At 44.5% G+C, this 25,610-nt stretch overlaps 1 protein-coding gene across 1 annotated transcript in view; it reads left to right on the top strand.

The window, feature by feature from the left end:
- The first annotated feature begins 9,494 nt into the window (after positions 1–9,494).
- The window catches only part of BUB1 (BUB1 mitotic checkpoint serine/threonine kinase), a 35,530-nt gene continuing 19,414 nt past the window's right edge, over positions 9,495–25,610 (top strand). The window contains exons 1-11 of the mRNA XM_055400581.2: positions 9,495–9,608; positions 14,076–14,135; positions 14,213–14,351; positions 15,414–15,610; positions 16,550–16,593; positions 17,264–17,364; positions 18,829–18,881; positions 18,975–19,159; positions 20,365–20,513; positions 22,449–22,705; positions 24,771–24,829. Coding sequence (XP_055256556.2) covers positions 9,583–9,608; positions 14,076–14,135; positions 14,213–14,351; positions 15,414–15,610; positions 16,550–16,593; positions 17,264–17,364; positions 18,829–18,881; positions 18,975–19,159; positions 20,365–20,513; positions 22,449–22,705; positions 24,771–24,829 — 1,270 coding nt within the window. The 5' untranslated portion in view covers positions 9,495–9,582. The remainder of the gene's footprint in view (positions 9,609–14,075; positions 14,136–14,212; positions 14,352–15,413; positions 15,611–16,549; positions 16,594–17,263; positions 17,365–18,828; positions 18,882–18,974; positions 19,160–20,364; positions 20,514–22,448; positions 22,706–24,770; positions 24,830–25,610) is intronic.

Below are 25,610 nucleotides of genomic sequence, written 5' to 3'. Positions count from 1 at the left end.
GTTACAATGGTCGCCCTCCCCGCCTGGCCCCGGGGCCTGAGTTCCTGCTGCCTGTGCCCTCGGCTCAGTCGTCCCTCCAGTCGGTGGCCCACAAGAACCCTGGTATTAGAACCCTAGAGGGGAGGTCGCTCTGCAGACACCGGGGCCTGGCTGCTCAGAGCTGAGGCATCTCACAGAGCGGACCTCCTGTGTCAGCAGCCTCTCTGCGCCCAAGATCCAAGATGGCCTGCCATCCTCTGGCCCCAGGTCCGCTGCAGCTTGGCATTCCAGCGAACTTTAATATCACTGTAATCTGGGGGATGGCCTGAGTCTACAGCGTAGCTGGGAGATGCAGACAGAACAAACAATGAACAAACATGAACTAATTTCCCAGAATCCTCCTTCTGTTCTTCTAACAAGTGACAAACATTCATTCCTTTCCTCTAAGGCTCATTCACTTTACTGATTCTCCATTTAAGTAGAAAGGGAATGTTAGTTGTTTCCTTTCAAAGACCACTGGGCTGGGGAGATGACTGTTCGGGGGTATTCTGTAGTTGGCCCTTGGGTCTCTGCCTGCTGTTATTAGATTAATGAATTTCATCTGTATTAGTTTCCTTCTTGTTGCCCAGTCCGAAGCCTTGTCCCACTCTTTCCGACCCCATTGACTGCAGCATGCCAGGCTTCTCTGTCCTTCACCATCTCCTGGAGTTTGCTCCAACTCATGTCCGTTGAGTCGGTGATGCCATCCAACCATCTCATCCTCTGTCACCCCTTCTCCTCCTGCCCTTAATCTTTCCCAGCATCGGGGTCTTTTCCAAAGAGTCAGATCTTCACATCAGGGGACCAAAGTATTGAGCTTCAGCTTCAGCATCAGTCCTTCCAGTGAATATTCAGGATTGATTTCCTTTAGGATGGACTGACTTGATCTCCTTGCAGTCCAGGAGGTTTTTAGCTCTGTATTTTCATGGTGCTGTGTGAGCCAAGCACTGTTCTGAGGCATGGAGCCCCCATGCCCCTATTCTCCTGAGGATTCTGGAGCCTGGGCAATCCCTGGGGCCTGCCTGGAGCCACAGCTCTGCTTTAGCTGATGGTCTCCCCCTTCCAGGGCACCGGAGCCTGTGTTTGTTGTGAAGGTTGGTTTGTTGTGAGGGTGTTGTCAGGAGGGGCACCCCGAGTTGCACATGAGCCCTTGCTGTGAACCTGCTTCTGCCCAAAGGCCTGCCCTGGAGCCTGACTTGCCCCAAATTTGTCTGTGACTGATCTTGTGACTTTAGATAAGAATCTTCATCTCTCTTAGTTTCAATTTCTTCATCTGAAACTTGTGGCTAATATGACCTACATTGTTTTAAAGGCTATAATTATGTATATATAATGTTTGCCTCATATTAGGTGCTCTGTGATGGTCAGTGGGATGTTCTGTGGGATTATTTAAATTGTGCACAGTGACTGCAGAAAATCTGAATAGAATATTCATTGTAGATTTCTAAAAAAAAAAAAACCTCCCTCTCCTTATAAGGACACCAATCAATGGGTTGGGCCCCATCCTACTCCACTCTGACCTCGTCTTAACCTGATTACATCTGCAAAAACCCAGTTTTCCAATAAGGTTACATGAACTTTTGTGGAACACTATTCAATCCAGTATGTGCATGTGTGCTAAGTCACTTCAACCGTGTCTGACTCTTTGAGACCCTTTGGACTGTAGACCACCAGGCTCCTCGGGATTACCCAGGCAAGAATACAGGCGTGAGTAGCCATTCCCTTCTCTGGGGGAATCTTCCCAATCCAGGGATCAAATCTGGCTCTCCTGCACACGGGACAGATTCTTTATTGTCTGAGCCACCTGGAAAGCCTCCCTTCCTTCAAGGCTGTCAATAGGATGGGAGAAGTAAAAGAACACAGGCTAGATGTGCCAGTTGCCTCTGGGCCAGCATCAGAAAACCTTCCCCAACAAGATGTCTGCTAGAGGAGTTAGGTATGTCCTGGAGAAAAAGGCTGGGCTCAGAACCAGAGTGCCCACAGCAGGGCCTCATAAGGCAAATGCAGGAATCCAGCAGCCCAGGCCTCTGAGAAGGGTGTACAGTGACCCACAATGGACCAGGCGTGGCATCCAAGTTTGTGTTCAAGGGCCATCCTGCAGCCCTGGGCTCTCCATAGAAGAGGGAGGCTGTGATGGCTGATGGCTTCATTTCGCACTGCCCCAGCCCCTCTGTCCTTGTAGGAGAGGCAGGCCCTCGGCTTGGACATTGAGAGAGTATTCTCCTGTATGGATGGTGGAGGGCAAGAATCCTTTAAGCTCCTTCCACAAATGGGTGACCAGGAACGTTAATGACTTGCCCAAGGGCTTCTGGCTCTCCAAGGCAGAGGACTCAGGCCCCTGAGGACCCACCCACATCACACTCCCCTGCAGGACTGGCCTGGGGGCCTTGGTGAACCTTCTGGAGGCAGCTTTCATGAGGGCCTGGGGCACACACACTACAGCCTAGGGCTTAGGGTTCCGTGGTGAGGCACAGACTGTTCTCAGGGAAACTCGGTGTGTTTGTGGAAATCAGAGAACCAGAGAATAGAGCAGAGAGCACCCTGGATTATTTTCAGTTGGTCCTTTCTTTTCAGATGAGAACTCCGCGGGGCATGGCCTCTAATGGCTCCATCTGACCACTGCGCAGCGTTTCAGGAGGCAAATGGGGCAACTGAGGGAACTATAATGTTCCTTGCGTATGGATGTGCGAGTTGAACCGTAAAGAAGGCTGAGTGCCAAAAAACTGTTCCTTTCAAACTTTGGTGCTGGAGAAGACTCTTGAGAGTCCCTTGGACTGCAAGGAGATCAAACCAGTCCATCCTAAAGGAAATCATCCCTGAATATTCATTGGAAGTACTGATGCTGAAGCTGCAATACTTTGGTCACCTCATGTGAAGAGTTGACTTATTGGAAAAGACCCTGATGCAGGAGGCGAAGGGGGCAACTAAGGGTGGGATGATTGGATGGTATCATTGACTCAGCAGACATGGGTTTGAGCAAATGCTGGGAGAAGGTAAAGGACAGGGAAGCCTGGTGTGCTGCAGCTTATGGGGTTGTAGAGTTGGACACAACTGAGAGACTGAAAACAACGCTTCCCAGTACCCCGCCCCAGTACTTTGAGAATCCCAGTAATGATACTAGCTCAGGTTTACCTAGCCCTTGCCTTATAACACTGTTATAAAGTAGAGAGGCTATAAATGCTAGAGAAATTTTGAACTAATGCTCAGAGATGCAGGTATAATATTGTAAAAAGAAATTTGTCTGGGGACCTCCCTGGAAGTCCAGTGGTTAAGACTCTATACACCCAGTGCAGGATGCCCGGATCGGATCTCTGGTTGGAGAACTAAGATCCTCCATGACAGTGGGCATGGCCAAAATAAATTTCAAAAAAAGAAATTTAGTTGGTTTTTGACTGAGTTCCTGACACAGAGCCTTCAAAAACTCTGAGCATTTCTTAAGGGATCGGAAGCTATAGCCTTCTCTCATTCAGATGCACAAACTCTGCAGCATTCAGGTGTCTTTGTTGTGCTATTGAATAATGCCTGCAGTGATTTTGGAGCCCAAGAAAATAAAATCTGTCACTGCTTCCACTTTTTCCCCTTCTGTTTGCCATGAAGTGATGGGATTGGATGCCACTATCTTAGTTTTTTGTGCGTTTCACTCTCATCTTTCACCTTCATCAAGAGGCTCTTTAGTTCCTCTTCACTTTCTGCCATTAGACTGGATATCATTTGCATATCTGAGGCTGTTGATATTTCTCTTGGCAATCTTGATTCCAGCCATTAGTACCAGTGCAGCCATTTATCAGGATGCAAAAATGAGCTCATAAGATTAGATGCCTCTAATAAGGGAAGAATAGGAAAGAGAAAGGAATAGGGTCTTTGGTCTCCAGAAAAAGGCTAACATGTAAATAACATCTGGGCATCACTTGTGTCCATTATACAAATACCAGGATAGCACATAGGACTGAACATTCCATTAGAGATTCTTGGGGAGGCTGATGGCGGCAGAGAGCTGGGATTCCCATCCTTCCTTCCAGGCTGCAGTGATATGAAAGTCCATCCTGGGTTTTGACCACACAAGGGATCTTCAGAAGTCACAGAACACCTTCAGATGAATAACATTTCTAGAATAGGGCTTTATTTTTTCCTTTATTCATATCAACTTTATTCTTAATGTTCTATAGCCCCTGAAATCACTTGTCAGCTTTCTGTCACTACTTTAATTATAAATCTCTAATCTGGGGTCGCAGAGAGTCGGACACGACTGAGCGACTGAACTGAACTGAACTGAACTGAACTGAATCTTATATGATGTTTCAGCAACACAGCTAATACTGCTATTATAAATTACTTTAAATTTCCCAGTGGAAAGAAGATATATGTGTATTTGTGATTGTCTGCATGTGTCAAACAGGCAGAACCTAGAGAAGAATAATTGTTTTCTTTATCTTTTCTTTTTAACTTTGGCTGCGCTGGGTCTTCATTGTAGTACATGGGCTCTTGGCTGCAACAGGCTTCTCTGGTTATGCTGCACATAGCCTTCTCTCATTCAGATGCACAAACTCGGCAGCATTCAGGCTCACTAGTTGTGGCACCTGGGCGTAGTTGCTGCAAGGTGCATGGAATCTTAGTTCCCCTACCAGAGACGGAACCTGAGTCTCCTACATTAGGAGGCGGATTCTTTACCACTGGACCACCAGGCAAGTCCTCATTTTCCTTTTCTTAACAGAGCACTGACTGGTATCATGGGACAACCCAAAAAATTGAGTGGAAGCTATAGGAGAGTGGAAGTTGGAAAACATTATGAAGAGAAGAAGATAGCTTTCATTTTACAGATCAGGAAACTGACGCCCAGATTCAGGGTTTAAGTCCCATTATCTGCTTCTTGGGCTTCCCAGGTGGCTAACTGGGTAAAGAATCTGCCTGCAATGCAGGAGATGAGACTCAGAAGACATGGGTTCGATCCCTGGGTTGGGAAGATCCGCTGGAGGAAGGCATGGCAACCCACTCCAGTATTCTTGCCAGGGTAATCCCATGGACAGGATCCTGGTGGGTTACAGTCCATAGGGCTGCATAGAGTCAGACACCACTTAGTGCCTGAGCAAGCACAGCACATCTGCTTCTTGGGAAAGTCACGTCCGGAGCTCGTGTTCCCTGATGCAGTCTGGTTTTCCATCTCCAATAAGTTTGGAAAGTACTATTTTGGAATAACAAGTCACTGAAAGCCCAAATATGAATAAAAATGCTTTACCAATTTAGAGAATCTATTAGTCATTTTATATAGATGGACATTTAATATTGAAATTGGCAGATAAATTAAAGTTTTAGAGGAAGAGAGTTGTAACTGCACATTTCTGCCTCAGAGGTAGGAAATGTAGACCTTGACACATGCGGACCCACCACTCCCACTCAGATCAGAACAAGCCTCCCCACTCACATTCTGGGGTGGGTCTGGGGAGATAAGGTAACAGACCCACTAAGGCAACAGCAATGCCAAAAATTAAAGGGATGGCTAGATCAGTGAAACAACGATTATTATTTAACAAAGTTTCAGATATGCCATGGCAATCGCTACACTCTCAACACAAACCTGAGGAGAAAAGGGCACAAGGAGAAGACGAAAGAAGGTAACAGTTGGAGAAGATGGAATTTGAAATGCTGTCAGTGGTGTGAACTTCCAGTTAGTGAATTTTTTAAAAACAAACAACACATTTGCCAGCTCGTCCAGATTTCCTGCTTATATTGATTTATGTAAATTGCCAGCATTTGGGGGTTTATAGATTTTCATCACGGAGAAGGCAATGGCAAGCCACTCCAGTACTCTTGCCGAGAAAATCCCATGGATGGAGGAGCCTGGTAGGCTGCAGTCCGTGGGGTCGCTAAGGGTCGGACACGACTGAGCGACTTCACTTTCACTTTCACACATTGGAGAAGGAAATGGCAACCCACTCCAGTGTTCTGGCCTGGAGAATCCCAGAGACGGGGGAGCCTGGTGGGCTTCCGTCTATGGGGTCGCACAGAGTCGGACACGACTGAAGTGACTTAGCAGCAGCAGCAGCAGCAGATTTTCATCAAAGTAGCAAACTGTTTGTTCATCGCACTCTTGGGAAGTTCTTCCTTTACTCCTGATGTGTAGAGATAATGTGAAGCTCTTAGAAAAACACAGTCATTCTAGACAGGAAACAGCACATGAGACTTACCTCAACAAGCTCCTGAAGGCTTTAAGCCAGGCCAATCTCCGCTTTCCTTCCATGGTGCTTAGTCCTGTTACGTAGGAAGGCCAAACATCTGGTAAACCCTCCAACTCAACAATTCTCTACACAGGTAGCGGCCTTCCACAGCTTCAGTGGCCTGTCTCCATCAGTTCTTCGAGGCCATCAAATTGTCTTTCTCTTCTTTTCCTTACAGATTAAAGACATCTTTGTGTTCCGAGAACACTCCCTCCTTAAGATCTGATTCCCTGTCTCACCTTCTTCTGGTCCCTCTGCCTCCAATGCCAGCTTAGAGTCTGCAGATTACTGATCTTGGCCTGTCCTCCCCGCCTCTCCCTCCCTGTCCCCCTAAAATCCTGATTTATTGGGAACTGGGTTGATTAACCTAATAGGGACATTACGATGAACACAGTGTGGGGGAGGATCGTTATATTGGGTTGGCCAAAAAGTTTGTTCAGGTTTTTCCATGTTATAGAAAATCCTGAATTTTGGCCAACCCAACAATCTTCCTACAGAATAAGAATAATAGCAGAGAGGGATGTCCATAATTAAGGGAAAAGAAAAGGCATTGAGTAAGCCAGGAAATTATTTCCAGAAACATGTAAGATTCTAATAATTACTGATAACCCCAATACTTATTACTGCTACCTCTAGATATACCCCAATGTCTGGCATCAGTGGGTCAGTGTGCCCTTTTTAAGGGGCAGTGTGGGGAGAGGCATTCACAATACTTTACTCCACAAACAAGCCTGGTGGGAGAGAAGCTCCTAGTGGTAAAAATGAAGGAGCGCAGACAAGCTCTGTGGCTTCTAGAAAACAGGTAGAGCTAAGTATACCTACCATGAAGTCCTATGAGCACAGTGCTACTCATTCTCCAAAGGCCCAGTTTACTGTCAAGATCAAGTACAAACGCCTTAATCTAGCATGTAAGATCAAACTATCAGATTCGTTTTTCATAAAGACTTTCCACTGCTCATTAACAGAAGTCCTCAAGGGTTATTTCCTTCAGTGATCTTTATTTACACCAGGAATGACGTCCCCAGACTACCCCCAGCCCAGATCCACCCCACCACGTTCAAGGCCCAAGTCAAGCCCTCCCTTCCCCAGGAAGCTTTCTCTGACAGACAGGCCCCATGTCCCCTCCCTCCTCTAGACTCCCCTAGCAGAAATCATATGTGTATTAATTTAGCACTTAATCCTGCATTGGCAGCCAGATTCTTTACTAGCTGAGCCACCAAGGAAGTCCCAAACATTCATTTAGCATTTAATATTATTTATGTCTATACAGGCTTCCCTGGTGGCTCAGTGGTAAAGAATCTGCCGGCCAACGCAGGAGACACAGGTCCAATCCTTGGGTTGGGAAGAGCCCCTGGTGAAGGAAATGGCAACCCGCTCCAGTATTCTCGCCTGGAGAATCCCTTGGACAGAGGAGCCTGGCGGGCTACAGTCCACGGGGTCACAAAGAGTCAGACACGACTTAGTGACTGAACAACAACAATTTTTTATGTCTGTGTCTCCATCTCCCAGATAATACCACTAGTTTCTTAAGGACAAGATCTGTCTGAGTCAGATAAGGTTACAATTATATCCAATAGCACCCAGTAAAGGAGAGATGCCTGATCAACATTTCCTGATTGGTGACTGAGGTGGAATCAGACGGTTGAAAACCTGAGTCAGTAAGAACAAAATTGTGTTAATTCCTGTGATAACCAGCAGAACCTAAACTTGTCTAAAGACTCCAGAGTGAGCACCCTCTGAATTAACAACCCCACAAACTGGATACTTGTGTAATGCAAATCAATCATTTCCCTGAAAGAAATTCTGAACTCTGAGAGCATCAGGATTTCCAGAAGCTGCTAATTTTTTTAAAAAGGGCATGTAACTTAAAGGCCCCAAGAGAGCAAAACATGTACACTGCTTCTCTAAAAGGAAGGTAATCACATGAATAGCTCTTTATATTTTATTTGCACTGTCAACTGGCTCTTCACGAACCTCGAGAAGTAGAACAGAAAGTTATTAAAAGATCAAGGGGTTAGGTTGACTCTTCCAATTCAGTCTCAGGTAGGAAGCATCAGAGTATTACATAATTCTTCTTAGACTTCTGGGCTCCTTTGCAAAAGTATCTCATTTTTGGTTTTCTAATTCCTAAATCCATGGTCTCCACAGCTCCCAAGTGCCAGAGAAGATAGTGAAAATTTTCCTGCCGCCATTCTGTACTCTATCCAAACTTCTGTTCTTTTAATTACTAGTTGGATGTAGGAACTGCCCAGTCCCTTGAGCTCTCATTTGCTGTAGAGCACCCACAGAGCATTTCATATCAGTTAAATCAAGCCTGGAGGTCTCCAGGGTTATCAACCTATCGCTTTATTTGCCATGTGTAATTTACATAACTAACTACTTTGGCCACCTCATGCGAAGAGTTGACTCACTGGAATAGACTCTTGATGCTCACAGGGATTGGGGGCAGGAGGAGAAGGGGACGACAGAGAATGAGATGGTATCACCGACTCGATGGACGTGAGACTGAGTGAACTCCGGGAGTTGGTGATGGACAGGGAGGCCTGGCGTGCTGTGATTCACGGGCTCGCGGAGAGTCGGAGACGACTGAGCGACTGAACTGACTCCTTAAGCGCCTACAGACGTGACGCCCTCACGTTGTAATCACTAAGCTAAAACCCACTTTAACGGACTTAAGTATCTAGGTTACTTACAGAGAGGACGCAGAACAAAAAACTGAGGGAAATGGAGAGGTGTGCCACTGGGCAGGACTCCGTTTTTCACCGCATCAGCCTCTCCTAAGCCAGAGGTAGGCATTCCCCCCGGGCTCTGCGACCTTACACAAGTCTGAACGGTATAAACGGGATTATTTTTCTTCTTTCCGTAAACCAGGCATAATGACTCTGGTTTATATAAGTAAGCAAAGCGTCGAAGCGGCACAATTTTTTCAACCTCGAGAAACTATTTTCCTCTCAGGATGCCTTCCTCAGGGTGATGCCTCAATCGTGTAATTTTGTAAGCTAGCTGCAGCTTGGACGGCTAAGGAAAAGAATTCATTCCCTACTCCTGAGCCAAACTAGGTGGTCCCTTCACGCCGCACCCTGAAACCTCGCCCGCCCTCCGCTCAGCTTGCGCTTTTGAGTCCACCGAGTTGCCGGAAGTGGGAGGAGCTGCCGGAGCCCCAGAGGGAGGCGGACCTTGGTCTCCGGGCAACGGCGCAGGCGATTGGCCAACTCGTTTGCAGCCGAGGCCAATGGCCAGGCGCCTTGCAAACGGTCGTCGCGGCGACTGAGGCTGCGCGGGAGATTCGACTTGGCGGCGGCTACTACCCGAAGGCGCAGCTGGCACTGCTGCTGGCCTTGATCCTCTCGCCATGGATAACCCGGAACATGTTTTTCAGTAGGTGTGGGTCTGGTGGGAGGGAGAGGGGCGGGCGGGGGCGTGATCCCCGGCTGCGGGCCGCCAGGGGCTGCGGTACCTGGCTGCGGGCGTAGTGGGCTGCAGGCCCGTGGCCCGCCGCGGACCTGCGTCCCTCGCCTTCCCGCCCCTTTGCTTGGCCCTGGAGTTCGTCCCCTCCCAGCCTCAGTAGTGAGGCCGCTGCGGGCCGCTCGGGGGTCGTGGGGCGCGCGCACAGCGTAGCCGGGCTCTCCGCCGAGACCCCGGGCCTCTGACCGAGCTGCCGCTGCAGCGGCAGTTTGCGGGGGGGCGGGGCCTGCGTGAAACGGAGGCCGCCAGAGCTCCTTGATTGTCTGAGGAAGTCTCCTCTGGGCAGACCGCCTCGGTGGAAGTAAAAGGCTATCACTTGCGTGTAGGTTTCAGGAGAAATTTTCGAAACCGCTTATTTTAAAATAGTAGAAAGGGAAAGAACTGGAAATTGCACTATCCCATAGTCCCACAATTATTAAGAATCGTTGAGTAATGTGCACTTTAAGGGAAAAAATGTTCCACTGTTTGTCATTTATGTCCACCTGCTAACAATTTTTAAAAGTCCCATGTCTTTGCTTTTTATGACTTAGGTGATTTATCCAGACTGTTTCAAATGCATTTAAAACAGTTAAATCTTGTGCTACGGAAAGTAAAACTGGTTTGTTTTATTAGCACCAGTGTAATTTTAACTCTCTGGGATCAAAAGACTCAGATCCTTAACTCTGCCTTCAGACTTATTCTGTAGCCCAGACTGCAAAGGATTTCAATTTTACAGACTCCTCTTCCCCCATTTTAAAATAGAAACCAGATATTTCTGACCTTATTTTGACTTTCCAAAGGCTAATTTGCACTAATGAGCTGAGTGTTTTACTATTGCTTTACAGTGTATTTAGACCATATTACTAGGGAAGTGTGATTGGTATCAGATGGGCATCTTACTTTGGGCAGCCTATTACATATGTTTCAGGAGAAAGTTATTTCATAAAATAGGAACTTTTATACTGCTTATAAATTGTGGGAACTTATGTGCTATGATGCACAAGAGGGAGTTTCAAGATGTAGGAATATTTTTAAACTCTTAAAAATAAGTACTATGTTTATGTGGTTAAAAAAGATTTAGGAAAGTGTTCACTGAGATCTTTATCTGACGGCTCTCCCAATGCCTTGTATGTAACCATTTTTCTAGTTTATTTTTCAAGAATGTAAATATTTATAATAACATGAACATGCTACTGCTGCTAAGTCACTTCAGTCGTGTCCGACTCTGTGTGACCCCATAGACGGAAGCCCACCAGGCTCCCCCGTCCCTGGGACTCTCCAGGCAAGAACACTGGAGTGGGTTGCCATTTCCTTCTCCAATGTGTGAAAGTGAAGTCGCTCAGTCGTGTCTGACCCTTAGCGACCCCACGGACTACAGCCTACCAGGCTCCTCCATCCATGGGATTTTCTAGGCAAGAGTACTGGAGTGGCTTGCCATTGCCTTCTCCGAATAACATGAACATATGTATGTACATATATGCGTTTGTGTACAATTCCTGTGTACAAAAGCATATGCACTGCTTTTTTATTTTTTGCTTAATGCTGTCCTTGGAGATTTCAGTCTGTCATTCCATAGATTCCTTTTTCATTCTTTTTTACAACTGCATGATAGTTCATGTACCATAATTGACTTAAAAAGGTACCCCATTGATGGACACTTGGCATGTGGACCTTCTTTTGCTGTAACAAATAGTGCCATGGTGAAAAATCTTGTACCCATGGTGCTTTTCATGTATCTGTCCTCTAGATTCCTAGGAGTGGGTTTGCTAGATCAAAAGGAAATCCATCTGTAATTCTGGTGATATTATTACCAGTTCCCTTGGCAGGGATTGAGCACACTCCCACCTCCAAGCAAGTTGTGTCTTTTTTCCATTACTTCCCCTCTACATTGTTGTCATATTTTTGGAGTCTGGTAGATGAGAAGTTATCTCAGTGAGGCAAATTTCTCTCCTGAGAGAGGTTGAATATTTTTCTGTGAAATGCCTTTTGTTCATTTCTTAAATTGGATTGGGTTTGTTTTTGCCCCCCAATTTCTAGAAGCTCTTTCGTCATCCCCATTTAGCATTTCTGTCTTAATTCTGCTGGGTGTTTTGTTTATTTAACATAGAGAAGCTTTTTATTTATAAGTAGTCCACTTACCTAGCTTTTTATTTTGTGGCTTCTGGATTTTGAGTTGCAAGAAACTTTGATTTTATTTGTATTGTGAGGTGACAGCTAGAAGAAAATATTACTTTCAGTTTTTTTTCCCCTTGAAAAAACCTGAAAGTCTTCCTTACTTTGTATCTCTCTCTTACCCAGTGTTCAGCCCCATCCACAAGTCTTGTCTCTTTCTCCAAAACACCCCAGCTCCACATTTGAACAGTTCCCATACTGGCTGGGACTCTGCAAAGCTCCTGACTGTTCTCATCCCCCACCCGCTTCGTCACTTAGAGACAGTTTTAAATCTGTCTTAGATCTTGTCACCCCTCACCTTTCTCCTAACTTGGCTGCTTGGTTCTGGCCCTGTCACACGTTACCCTCTCAGAGAGGCAGGCTTTCCCTGACCACCCTACCTGAAAATAGTAAGTCCTGTCGCACTTTTACCCCTTCTGTCCTTTGGGTTTGTTTGTTTTCCCCCTCTGTGTCCTTATTTTACAGATTTCTTTTTGTTGGTTTCATCCTGCTAGCACCTGGGGCCTCTTGGAGAACTTTCTTGGCTTGGCTGGTTTATTTTTAAGCTGTGGCTGAGTATGCAGAAGTAGGGGCAGGTCCTCAGGGAGCTACAGCCACTGACTTCTGAGCATTGTCCTCGGGTGGTCTCCCTCAGGAATCCGGTGTCCCACTGAGGCCCAGAAAGCAAACTGTGTCCTGAAGTCCCGATTTGTTGGACCCTGGGCTGTCAGGCGCTTCCCTGGTGACTCAGATGGTAAAAAAATCTGCTTGCAATGCAGGAGACCCAGGTTTGACCCATGGGTTGGGATGATCCCCTGGAGAAGGGAATGGCAACCCACTCCAGTATTCTTACCTGGAGAACCCCATGGACAAAGAAGGCTGGCGGGCTGCAATCTATGGGGCTGCAAAGAGTCGGACATGAGAGTAACTAACCGTGGGCTGTCAGGCACCTTTCAAGAGCTCTCTTCACATCTCCAGCCAAGCTCCTAGGCAGCGAGGCGAGGGGCGCCAATATTAGAAGGAGGAACAGCAAAGTTCAAATGCCCCTCATGGTGGCAGTGACATTGGAACTGGAGACCTTTTATTAATAGCTGCTTCCTATAGAGCTACCTCCTTTAGAATGGACTGGTTGGATCTCCTTGCAGTCCAAGGGACTCTCAAGAGTCTTCTCCAGTTCGAAAGCATCAATTCTTCGGCACTCAGCTTTCTTCACAGTCCAACTCTCACATCCATACATGACCACAAGAAAAACCATAGTCTTGACTAGACGGACCTTTGTTGGCAAAGTAATGTCCCTGCTTTTTAATATACTATCTAGGTTGGTCATAACTTTCCTTCCAAGGACTAAGCGTCTTAATTTCTTGGCTACAGTCAGCATCTGCAGTGATTCTGGAGCCCAAAAAAATAAAGTCTGACACTGTTTCCACTGTTTCCCCATCTATTTCCCATGAAGTGATGGGACCAGATGCCATGATCTTCGTTTTCTGAATGTTGAGCTTCAAGCCAAACTTTTCACTCTCCTCTTTCAGTTTCATCAAGAGGCCTTTGAGTTCCTCTTCACTTTCTGCCATAAGGGTGGTGTCATCTGCGTATCTGAGGTTATTGATATTTCTTCTGGCAGTCTTGATTCCAGCTTGTGCTTCTTCCAGCCCAGCGTTCCTCATGATGTACTCTGCATATAAGTTAAATAAACAGGGTGACAATATACAACCTTGACGTACTCCTTTTCCTATTTGGCAATCCTGGGTGCTCATTGGAAGGACTGATGCTGAAACTGAAACTGCAATACTTTGGCCACCTCATGCTACAAGTTGACTCACTGGAAAAGACTCTGATGCTGGGAGGGATTGGGGGCGGGAGGAGAAGGGGACGACAGAGAATGAGATGGCTGGATGGCATCACCGACTTGATGGACATGAGTTTGAGTGAACTCCGGGAGTTGGTGATGGACAGGGAGGCCTGGTGTGCTGTGATTCATGGGGTCTCGGAGAGTCGGACACGACTGAGTGACTGAACTGAACTGAATAGAGCTACCTCAGGGGCCTTGTGTCTTGCTTTCTTCTCAAAAAAACGCTGACTGCTTTTGAGTTTCTGACTTCTGAGTGAATACTGTTTTCATTTTTAGTATAGCATTTGAATTGATGTCTAAGATTTCTGTTTTAAGGTATATTCATGATAAATATGAAATATAACTTTTGCGTTTAGGAAGTATTCCTAATAATCCCATGTACCTATCTTTCTCTGTTCTAGAATGTTTGAAGCCCATATGCAGAGCTACAAGGGCAATGACCCACTTGGTGAATGGGAAAGGTTAGCATTTCGTTTATTTTTTCTATAAACAAACTGTATGCTGCCCTGAAAAATTAATACTATTCATATTTTTCTAGTTACATGCGATGGGTAGAAGAGAATTTTCCTGAGAATAAAGAATACTTAACAACTTTATTAGAGCATCTAATGAAGGAATTTTTAGATAAGAAGAGATATCACAATGACCCAAGATTCATCAATTATTGTCTACAATTTGTAAGTATACTTTCAGAGGTATAATCACATCCCTAGTCATGTTGTACTTTTGCTTTTTACCCCAGATTTTAGGATCATTTTTGGGGTGTTTTTTATTTCATTTCTTATGTTTGTAAGTCATAACTTTTTCTTTTTAAGTTGTGTGGCCAGAGATTTGTATTTTACAATCTTTTGGCTTCTGTCTTGTGGAATCAGTGATTGAATTTTAAAATCCTCCTTCTCTGTAAAGTCTGAAATGTGACAACAGAAGGTAAAAACCAGGCTTCCCTGGTGGCTCAGGTGGTATAGAATCTGCCTGCAATGCAGGAGACCTGTGTTCGGCCCCTGGGTCATGAAGATCTCTTGGAGGAGGAAATGGCTAACCACTCCAGCATTCTTGCCTGGAGAATCCCATTGACAGAGGAGCCTGACAAGCTACAGTCCATGGGGTCACAAAGAGTCGGACCCAAGTGAGCAACTAACACTTTCACTTTTCAAGGTAGAAACCTTGAAGGTTTGTTGACTGAGAAGTGTGTTCAGGGAAGAGCAGATAAACAGCTACTCCCTAGTGCTAAAGAGGGTTCCTTGAGTAAATTAAATCCATTGTGAATAATTAAGAAAATGTTAACTCTCAGAAATGAAATTTAGTGCTAAAAGGAGAAGGCTGCCTCAGGTTAGGCTTTCAAAGGTTGGATCTGTTCAATCTTGAAATAAAGGCTTGGGGCACGAGTTGTGGTCATAAAATGATGAATGGAATAGATAAAGTAAACAGGAATTTGTTATCTATCTTTACTAAGCTTCAGAATGTGAGGATTAGACATTGTGGAATTTGAATGAGTACTTTATATATTAATATTACGGCACAGAACCTACTGTCTTGGGAAATGGTGGGGGATGCTGAATATCAGGGAAGGGGATGAGCTGACTTTGAGGCTTGCCATCAGAGGACCACACAGGCCTTCCCCTGCCAAGTACATCGTGCTGCCTCCTTGAAGACGAAAACTGAGTGTTGTTTGGACTGCGAACCACACCGCGCCTGGCAAGTGCCCTTCTCTCATGTCTGTCTGCTTTGGATTTCTGCAGGCCAAGTGCAACAGTGACCTTCACCAGTTTTTTGAGTTTCTGTACAACCATGGTATTGGAACCCAGGCAGCTCCTCTGTATGTAGCCTGGGCCGGGCATCTGGAAGGCCAGGGGGAGCGGCAGCACGCCAATGCCGTTTTTCGGAGAGGAATTCAGAACCAGGCCGAACCTAGAGAGCTGCTGCAACAACAGTACAGGTAGTTTGACAGTGAGACTCCACAGTGACTCCTACCTTGAAAGGTAGTGGTTTGCTCTTTAAAGATTTTTATTGTTGTACAGGGAAATGCTTCTCATTGGGGAAAATGTGGAATTAGTGTAAAGAAAAACTGTCCAGCAATATTACCATTAATAGTTTTGAGCACTTCCTTCCAGTGTCTTTTCTGATGCCTGCGTGTGTGCCTTAGAGTCTGTGTGTTACGGTAGTAAATTGTGCTGTATGTCTGGTTGTATATGCTGAGCTTTATACTGGTCTTAAGAAATTGTGGACTTTTATACCACTTAGAAAGTGGTTGTGAAGTCTGTCCCAGAGCAGTGTCATAATTTCATTGTTCTGGAATGGAACATTTGTTTCCAACATTTTGTTTTTTTCACAAAGATCAGCACATGCTGCGTGCTAAATCACTTCAGTCGTGTCCAACTCTTTGTGACCCCATCATGGACTATAGCCCACCAGGCTTCTCTGTCCAAGGGATTTTCCAGGCAAGAATACTGGAGTGGGTTGCCATTTCCTTCTTCAAGGGATCTTCTTGACCTGGAATTGAACCCGAGTCTGCTGCATTGGAGGTAGATTCTTTACTGCTGAGCCACCAGCGAAAGCCTGCAATATGTGCATGTTGTAACGTGCATATTGATACCCACAGAGGAGGGCACATTTGTTATGTGAATTTATAAAATACTGACACAAATGAGGCAAAAGGAGGAATTTTTCTGATTAAGTGCACTGGGTGTGAAAATAAGCCCAGGTTTTATTTTTCCTAATTTTGAAGCAAATCTAAAATTCAGCTTTGCCATTTGTCTTAACCTCAGTCTTTATTAGATCACAGTAAGCTGTCTGTCATGTTTAGTTTTCACTCTAATATAAATGCATATTAAACTGAATTGTAATCTATATTGATACCTTTACTGTTGTATTTTAGGATGTTTCAGACACGCCTCACTGAAACCCATTTGCCTGCTCAAGGTAAAATAATGAATGCTTTCTAAAATATCCAAAGTATCAGTAACTTAGTCTCTGATTTGCAATGCCTTTTTCCCCTTAAAAAACAAATCCATCCAGTATTTACTGATTATATTATCTTAGGTAGCAGGGAAGACCCTCTGATAATAATAGTGCCTGCTTCATAGCCCTGCATGGCAGGGACTCTGTCTTAGCACTTTAAAAGAAAAACTCACCAAAAAAAACATAAAAGCTTCGTAATTTCATTGTAGTTTTAGGATTTTCAAAAAGTAAAAATTACCCCAAATTGAGTGACGGTACTTATTCTGGAGTACATCTGTTCTGAATTAAATGTATTTAATGCAACTTTTAAAGAAATTGAGTTTTTTCTTTTTCTTTTTTTTTTTTAAGAAATAAAGATTACATTTCAGCATTAAGCACCAACTATTTTTTCCTATTGTCTAAAATAGCTAGAGTTTACATTTCTTTCAGGGACTTTCTTGGGCATTTTGCATTGATTAGAAAATTGTTTCTACAACACTACTTTTATTTATAAGGTGTTTTAATTATGTTTTTGAGATAGTGTGAGTGAGTTCATTTTTCAGTGCTACTTATTGAAAGATCAGGGGAATGTATTTGTATTGTGTTCATTTAATATGGAATTACCCTTATTTATTTTTATTTCATGTCACAGTGAGAACCTCAGAACCTCTGCACGATGCTCAGATTTTAAATCAAATGATAACATCAAACTCAAATCCAGGAAGTAACTCAGCCTGCATTTCTAAGAATCAGGTAATAATGACAATTGTAGTTGCGTGGAAACCGGGAAGGGTGTTGAATGGTCAGCCCGCCTGCCATTCGTGTCACTCGGGCACTTCGTTCCTATGCCCTTGTCTCCCAGGACTGACCTCCACGTCAGCCACGTGTGCTGTGGCGCCCTTCTGGGCCTGTCATCACCCACCACTGCTCACTTCCAGTATTAAATGGAAAATCACTCACTCTCTGGCCGTAACTTCCTGTACTTGTCTGACCTGGTGACACCCCTGCATGACCTCCTGTCTTCTCCTGCTCCCCCCCAGCAGCCTCTGTCCTTCTTTGCTCTGTGGGGCTCCCTTCCCTGGCCCAGGATTCTCTAGCTTAGGTCACACCCATCTGCAGACTCCTGAGCTTACTTCAAATGCTCTGATCTTGGAACTGTCACCTCAACCAGAGCTTTTCTGTTTCCTGGCAGTTATGCTTCCAGCTTTCCCGTTCACACTTTATGTTTTCCACATTGCCTGTGTTTCCTTTTCTACTCACTAATGCCAAATGATAATTTTTAACTGCTTTTTACTCTCCTCAAACTTGGGGCCTGACTGTCTCTAACCTCTTTGCCAGGAACTGGCAAACGCACTGTTTCAGTGAGACAGCAAAAGCCCTCAGATGACAGCCCCATGTCTGCCGCCAAGCAGTAGAGACTGGACCGTTGCTTGCCACGGCAGGGGCCGAGGCGGCTCTCCTGCCCTAATGGCTCACCTCCGTGCACACGCTCGCCCCTTTCTCCCAGCATCTTTCCCCTCAGGGCACCAGTGCTCTTTCAGAGTTTGCCTTGGACCTGCTTTAAGCTCAATCCTATGGAAATGCCTCTGTTCCAGGTGCACATGTGTTAGGTTTCGCTAATGTGACAGATTCTTAGACAGAGACTGTGAATTCCACCTTTGGCAGATCCTCACACTGCCCCAGTTTACAGCCTGCCCATGCGTGCCACCTTGTTTGTTTCCTGTTGCCCCAGCTCTCAGTGTCTAGGCAGCAGAGATGGATCTTGTTCATAGTCACTGCTCAGGACCTGACACGACACAGATGAGACATCCAGTAAATACTTGTCTAGTGAATGAATGCTGGCACTGTACACTCCTGGGCAGAGAACAGTACCAGAAGAAAATGTTAAGAATTTTTTTTCTGATGTAGCTATTTGGAATATTAATCTCATTACACTTAGGCCCTGTGGCTCAGCCGCTAGACTGTGGGTCTTTCTTATGGGAAGAAGACCCACAGGTCCAAACATTTTCTTATTGGACTCTAGTTGTAAAACCTATCATAAAAGTGATCATGCAAACCAAGGCTTCAGCTATTAATGGTAACTTGAAAGAACACATATAAATCTACTTGATGATTCAGAGACCCCCTCAAGTGTTTTCATATTGTTTTCTACAGTCATCTGGATGACGGATTCTTCTCAGATAAGTAATTATTTGTGTTTCTTTTCTGTCTTCTTAGGCTCCACAACTTTCTGGAGCAACACCTGCAGCTGGTGATAAAGGGTCGAACATGCAAGTACAATTGGTGCCTTCATCTGTGACTGATTTTCCTTCCAGAGTCGTTGCAGTACACTGTCATAAATGATGTATTTTTTCCCATTTTAGGGAACAAAGGGTGATCACGATTTCTAAATCAGAATATTCTGCACACCCATCTGTGGTAGACAAAGCTGATGTTCAGCAGGTTGTCATGTATTGCAAGGAGAAGCTTATTCGCGGAGAATCGGAGTTTTCCTTTGAAGAGCTGAGAGCCCAGAAATACAATCTACGGAGAAAGCATGAACAGTGGGGTACTTGCAGTCTTAAATTTGAGATAGCCTACGTCACTTAATATGATTCTCATCTCTGAGTAATTACATTTGTAGTAGATAATTCACTGTACTGAAAGAATCTCAAAAAAAAAAAAACTCTAGCTCATTCCATCAGAAGCCTAAAACCTTTGTTAAATACTAGTGTAGCAACCACGTTTGTCCAAAGCCTAAATTGATGTCTTGACAGCAAAGCTTAGAGCTGAAACAGCACTAAAGGAGGTGTCCATGCCAATGCAGTAGATACTTTTAAGCTTTCAAATAACATCTGCATGGATTTGAGCTTCTGTATCTAGCAATTCTAAACCCCTGGGTCAGTTATTTATACTGTGAAGGATTAATTAAGAACTAGAGAAGAGATTTTTCAAAGTCTGCAGCTATTATAAATAAGACATTCAGGAGTTCTCTGATCAAAGAGCTGTGTTATTCGTGGCTGTGCTGTACAGTGGATCACGATTCTTCAGGGAAAACAATGTTAACAACGTCAGCACTTCAGTTTTACAGCATGTGTTTGCTGTAACAACATGGGCCTCAGAGGAAAATGAACCTCTGTTTCTCTCAGGACTTCGACATCATCTGACTATTTGTGCTGTGCCCGCTGTGTTGGCCAATTTTTGTTTATTCATTACTTCTCGTTTGGTTAACAACCGAGAGGACAGTCAGGTGACACTCGGGGAGGGCCCTTTTGTGCCTTGCACAGATGGTAAATCTGAGCTGCACACTTCAATTGGCATGTGATGTGGTTCTGTTAACCAGTTGCTGGGAATGGGACCAACAGCAGTGTCCTTGACATACTGACCTTTCAGTGCACTTTACTCTTACTCCTTAGGAAGCACCGAGAAACTTCTGTCTTTTAAAAACACTTCCATTTTCAAATGATTTGCACAGTCATGATTGTTAAAAGTGCTTAGTTTCATACCATGCTATTACCAAATGTTTTTGTTGCTCATCGTGTACATTTTTATAACTTAACGCACCCTGAACTTAAAAGTAACTGTGCTGAGGATAAGTAAAAATTATAATTGAAAAGTAGATAGTATTTCAGTTCTAAAAACCTAATACTCTTGGAAAAAGACTGGTAAAAAATAGTTGCCAGCTTAAAAATAACCTTTTGCTGATTTTGCACGGATTCCTCTGTTGACCTGAGTTTAAAATCTCACGTGCAAACTACTTTGTCTTTCTTAAAGTAAATGAAGAGAGGCATTATATGAAAAGGAAAGAAGCGAATGCTTTGGAAGAACAACTGTTAAAACAGAAAATGGATGAGCTTCATAAGAAGTTGCACCAAGTGGTGATGTCGCAGGAGAACCTGCCCTCTCCCCGGGGGACGTCTGAGGTGTGTGGGCTCCTCCCCGCCGCTCCCCACGCCCACTGCGTGGTTTCTGTTTGTCCCTTCCATGCTCTGTTTTTAGAGTTAATCCTGATGTCAGTTTAGTTACTAGCTTTCCGAATTATTCCTCCCCCCCGCCCCATCGAGAACTGCGGGGGCGGGGGCGGGCAGGGAGACGATCCAGCACACTTCCAGCAAGGATGGAAGTCACATTTAAAGAGCCAGGAGTCAGAGTGACACTGGGCTTCTCAGTACCAGCCCAGAAGGACATTCACAATGCAGAATGAGAAAGCTACAGAGCAGAGTGTGTAGTGTGTGTGCGTCTGTACATTAGTGTGTATAGTCCTTTATCTGATTTTCTTTTTTTAGGGGAGGTACAATGACTTACAGAATGAAAAGTTAAATATAATGATTAATTTGTATTGAGAAGCTGGCAACACCTGCAGGAATGGGTCTCAGAGCTTGCTTTTCCTATAGAACTACTGTGGCCACATTCCTTTCAGCTCCACCTTCACTTCCGTTCTGAGACACATTCCAAGTTTCTGCGCTTCTCTGGAGATCACCTCCTCTGACTGCTGTTTAAGTTGTTAGGATTCCTTTACTGTCATTTTAGTGAGGTTTGCGAGGATGTGGATGATTAAGCACCTGTTTGAGCCGCTGTCTTTAACCAGAAGCCTCTCTTAATGAACTTATTTCTGTATATGAGTGGTCTAAGGATGTATTTTCCAAACGGATCTCCAGTTGTCCCCGAGTCATTTATTTACCAGCTCAGCTTTCCTCTATTGGTTTAAAATATCTTTGTGCATGCTCAGTCATTTCAGTCGTGTCCTACTCTTTGCAACGCTATGGACTATAGCCCGCCAGACTCCTCTATCCATGGGATTTCCCAGGCAAGAATACTGGAATGGGTAGCCTTTCCCTTCTCCGAATGGAGATCTTACCCCCCCAGGGATCAAACCTGCATCTTCTGTATTGCAGGTAGATTGTTTACCGCTGAGCCATGAGGGAAGCCCTTAAAATATCTTTATCATAGACTGAGTTTTTAATATGTAAAAGATCCATTTCTGAAATAACCATCTATTTGCTTTGGTCAATAGGTTTCTTCTTGATCATTCCATGCTGTGTGTTTAGTATAACTTTGTTGTATGTTTTGATATCTGTGGAGAAATTCTGGTTATTTTTTAATATGTTTCTTCAGAAATGAATGTTATGATTATTTTTGATCTTTACTAATTCAGTAGATAAGAAAATGGTATAGGTCATTTAAATTATCTCTTTTGATGACTATTGAGAATAAACTATATTTTGTCCATTTGTTTGTGAAATAACTATTCTTGCCCTAGCTATTCAGTGTTTTCCTTAACAATCTGTGAGAATACTTTTACATGCTGAGGAATTAGTTGTTTGTCTTTTAACTTGGTAATATAAGAGTGTACATGTGCAGTCTAAGTACATATGAGTAGAAAAGCAGAGATTTTAATTAAGTTAAAGGCCTGTGTCCATGTCCTTCCCATGATGAGCCATGCTTTTGTGGCAGTTAGTACAGTTGATATTCATGTTTCCTATTCATTGAAGAGAAAATGGTTACCAAGGGTATTTTAATGGGAAGAACACCATTATGAGCATTTGGCGACATTGATTTGTTAGTATTTTCCCTAAGTAAAGAAAAATGTACCAGTTCTTAACTACTGATGAATGGTCGCGGCGGTATTTAGTGGTTAGAAATATGAACCACCAGTTGAATCTGTGGTTAAGTAAGGTACAGAAGCATCCGGCATGTAGTGTGGCCTTGTTGTTGACTGTTCATTTCAGAATACCTAGGGAGGTAAGAGGCTGCCTCGGCAGGCAAGGCATCTCCTGAAGACAGATGCCTTTCTTTGGAAAGCTGTGAGACCTGATTGGTAGCCTCATAGCTTTTTGTCTGTTTGCTTACTGTGAAAGGTCAGTCGAGCGTGTTTGGAGCCACACACAGACTCCCAGCAGGAACTAAGAGCTCTGGGTCTTCCAGCCATCTCTCAGCAGACCTCGAAGAATGTGGACGAGAAACCCAGAGAGGCGTCTTCTGTTCCTCTTATGGCAAATGCTGTCACCACTGCTTTGGTGTCCCCAGCTGTCAACCAGAGTGCAGCTTGCCCGGTTCCTTTAGCAGGCCAGCCAGTGATGGACGCCATGTTTTCAGGGGCCAGCAGAGATGCCAGGTGAGCCAAAGGTAACCCTAGAGACGGTGGTAGTGGGAATGGTGTCCGATGGCTTCTTTCTGTGACTTGCAATAGTGAGAGCAGTGTGTAATTGATGGGTGAGGCTTGTTTTTCAAAATAATTTTTAGATGGGCATGTAGTGGAAAAGCCAGACTGCCAAAACATTAGCACCAAATCATTCAGCCTCACTTACTCTGTTTCTTTTAAGAATGTTTGTTCTACTTCATACTTCTCTCTTGAATTAAAAATTTTGATACCCTGGAACTTAACAGTCTTTGTGTAACTGAAGAACATACAGCTGTTAAACTGAAATTGCCTCTGCTTACCAGCTCCGACTGAACATAATGTAGGGGTTATTGCAGTCCAGATAGTTACTTGACTGTTGGATTGTTACTGAAATACTTGATAGTGTGTTTTTCTCACGTTCCTTCTGTCTTCCCACTGGGACAGGTTGGGATTCATATCCATTATGCAGTATACCAAAATCTGTCTCATGCACTGCTGTGGAGGTTTCTCCCCCCAATTCTGAGCAGTTTTCCTAGATGGCAGAGATTATAATTATTGTCATATCACTTGTTCTGTTTATATTTTTATCTTTAGTCACTATGGTGCTCTGTCTCTTTTTTGAAATGTATAAAAATTTTTCTTGCTCTTTCAGGAAAAATGAAAGTGAGGCTCCCATCTTTCCCTTGGGCTAAAACTCTTAGCACAGATTATGGTTCTTAAGGACTGGTTCTCCTTGGTGTCTGAGGTTAACTTTCACCAGTGATTTCCCTTGGAAATAAGATTTATTTATTTATTTATTTATTTATTTTTTAATATCTAAAAAAGAATTTTATTAAAAAAGCACAAATGCAAAGAAATGAACAGAGGAAAATTTATGCGTCGAAATAAGATTTAAAATGATCCTGCTTTTGCAGGCACCTTAGGATAATAATCAGACCTGTGTCCTGCATTGAACCATGTATGTAAAAAGTAAACTGCTGGGACCTCCCTGGTGGTCCAGTGGTTAAGACTGCCCTTCCAGTGCAGGGGGTATGGGTTCTATCCCTGGTCTGGGAACTAAGATCCTGCAAGCTGTGTGATGTGGCAAAATAAATTTTTTTAAGAAGAGAACTGCTGTGTGTGGGCTGTGACTTCATTGGCTCTTCATAGTTAATTCTCGTGACCATAAGATAGTCACAACAGCAGTGACAGACCCTGTAGACATGCTGCGCGTCCAGCCTTCCCTTACAAAAGGATGAGGCTCTTTAACCTAATGAACGTTCGGGTCTCAGAGCACTGTGGCCTGGCCCTGGCCCTGGCAAGGGGCCCTCACAGTCTCAGTGGCCTGGACAGCTGGCTGTGGCAGAGTACGGGCACCCTCCTCCGGTACTGCACACAGAACTCGGGTTTTTACGGCAGTTAATGGGGATTTGTGAGATCAGGGGTGCCATCCTCACAGGGTCATTAAGGGAAGCAGTGTGAAACAGACAGTGAGGTCCACTGTCCCCACTGGACTTAAGCCAGACTGTGATGTAAGTGTCTTCTGTAGCATTGTTTCCATTTTTGAGAACTGTGGAGGGCAAGGCACTACGGCTCCACAGCAAAGGCACCAGCGCTTTCCCGCATCATAGCTCAGAAGAGCCACGCTGGGTACCCAGACGCAGAACTGCCGGTCAGCCCCTTTGCTGGTGTGTGAGTCAGGAGCCCCTTAACCTCCCTTCCACGAGTGCAAGTGATTATCAGGTGTTCACGTGTATAAGCACTGTCAAGCAAACGTGAATACCCGGCCTTTATCTGGAAGAATTATTGTCCTCAAAAGGACGTGAAAGGAACAGTAAAGTCACTCACGCTGCCGACCTCGGCAGTCCCACCTGTTTGTGTTTCTGGGTCGTGCCACGTGCCATGCAGGATCTTCTCCAACCAGGGATCAAACCTGTGCCCCCTGCACTGGGAGTGTGGATTTGTAACCTCTGGACTACCAGAGAAGTCCCCCATCTGTATTTTAAAAACAGGCTGGTAATCGCCAACATTTTTTTACTGTTCTTGAGAGTTAGTGTGTCTCAAGAGTTTTCTCTTCCAGGTGCGTGAACAAAAGTACTCTTGAATTCAGGCCACAGAGTGGAGCAGAGATAAAAGAAGGTAAAGTTTAATTGTAATACACTTGTGTCTGATCTCTGCCCAGACTCTTCCAAGTGACTCAGGGGTCTGTCAGCTGGCCACAGTTTATGGGGACTCTAGGCCTTAACGAACCTGGTTGTCAGCTCTCCTGTTCTCAGAACGCAGGGGTTAGATAAGCCCTGGGCCATTTCCAATAAAGGGGGAAATCTACTTGATTATTAGTTAGAATCCTTTGGAAACTTGATTTCTGAAAAGTTTCCTCTTAAATTTCCCAGCAGATTACTTTAAAACAAGAGTCGTCTTTAATATGTTGTGAGGAAACATTGGTGGTTAGCTGGGAGTGATGTATAATATTTCTGTTTTGTACTACTTCATTAGAGGTACTTACATAAAAGTAAGTTTTATAAATAAAATAGGACATGGATTGGGCATTCACTTCCCACCCCCATGTACCGTGACATTCTTTCCAATGACAGTTTAGTGGAAGCAGAGCTACTTGAAAAAGCAGGTGACACCTACATTTAACCAGGACCAAACTGAGCACGAGCGGATGCCGAGTGCTGTTCTGAGTGATTACAGGTGTGGTCACAAACAGAAAGGACAGAAATCCCCACCCACTTGGAGGGGCAAAGGAAGTGTGGCTGTTAGGGAGAGGACTGAAATTTCAGAGGGAACCAGGAAGGATGCTCACAACGACAGTGCTATTTGGGTAAAGACCTGACAGAGGAAGTGGCCCACAGAGCCAGCTTGCAAAACCTGTTTCAGGCAGAGGTGCCAGGCAGGGCAGAGTCCTTGATTTCCC

This window comes from Moschus berezovskii, chromosome 11 (assembly GCF_049115385.1).
Source record: "Moschus berezovskii isolate FMDL1 chromosome 11, NW_MosBer_1.0, whole genome shotgun sequence".
NCBI lineage: Eukaryota > Metazoa > Chordata > Mammalia > Artiodactyla > Moschidae > Moschus > Moschus berezovskii.
This window is presented reverse-complemented; position numbering and strand designations above follow the sequence as displayed.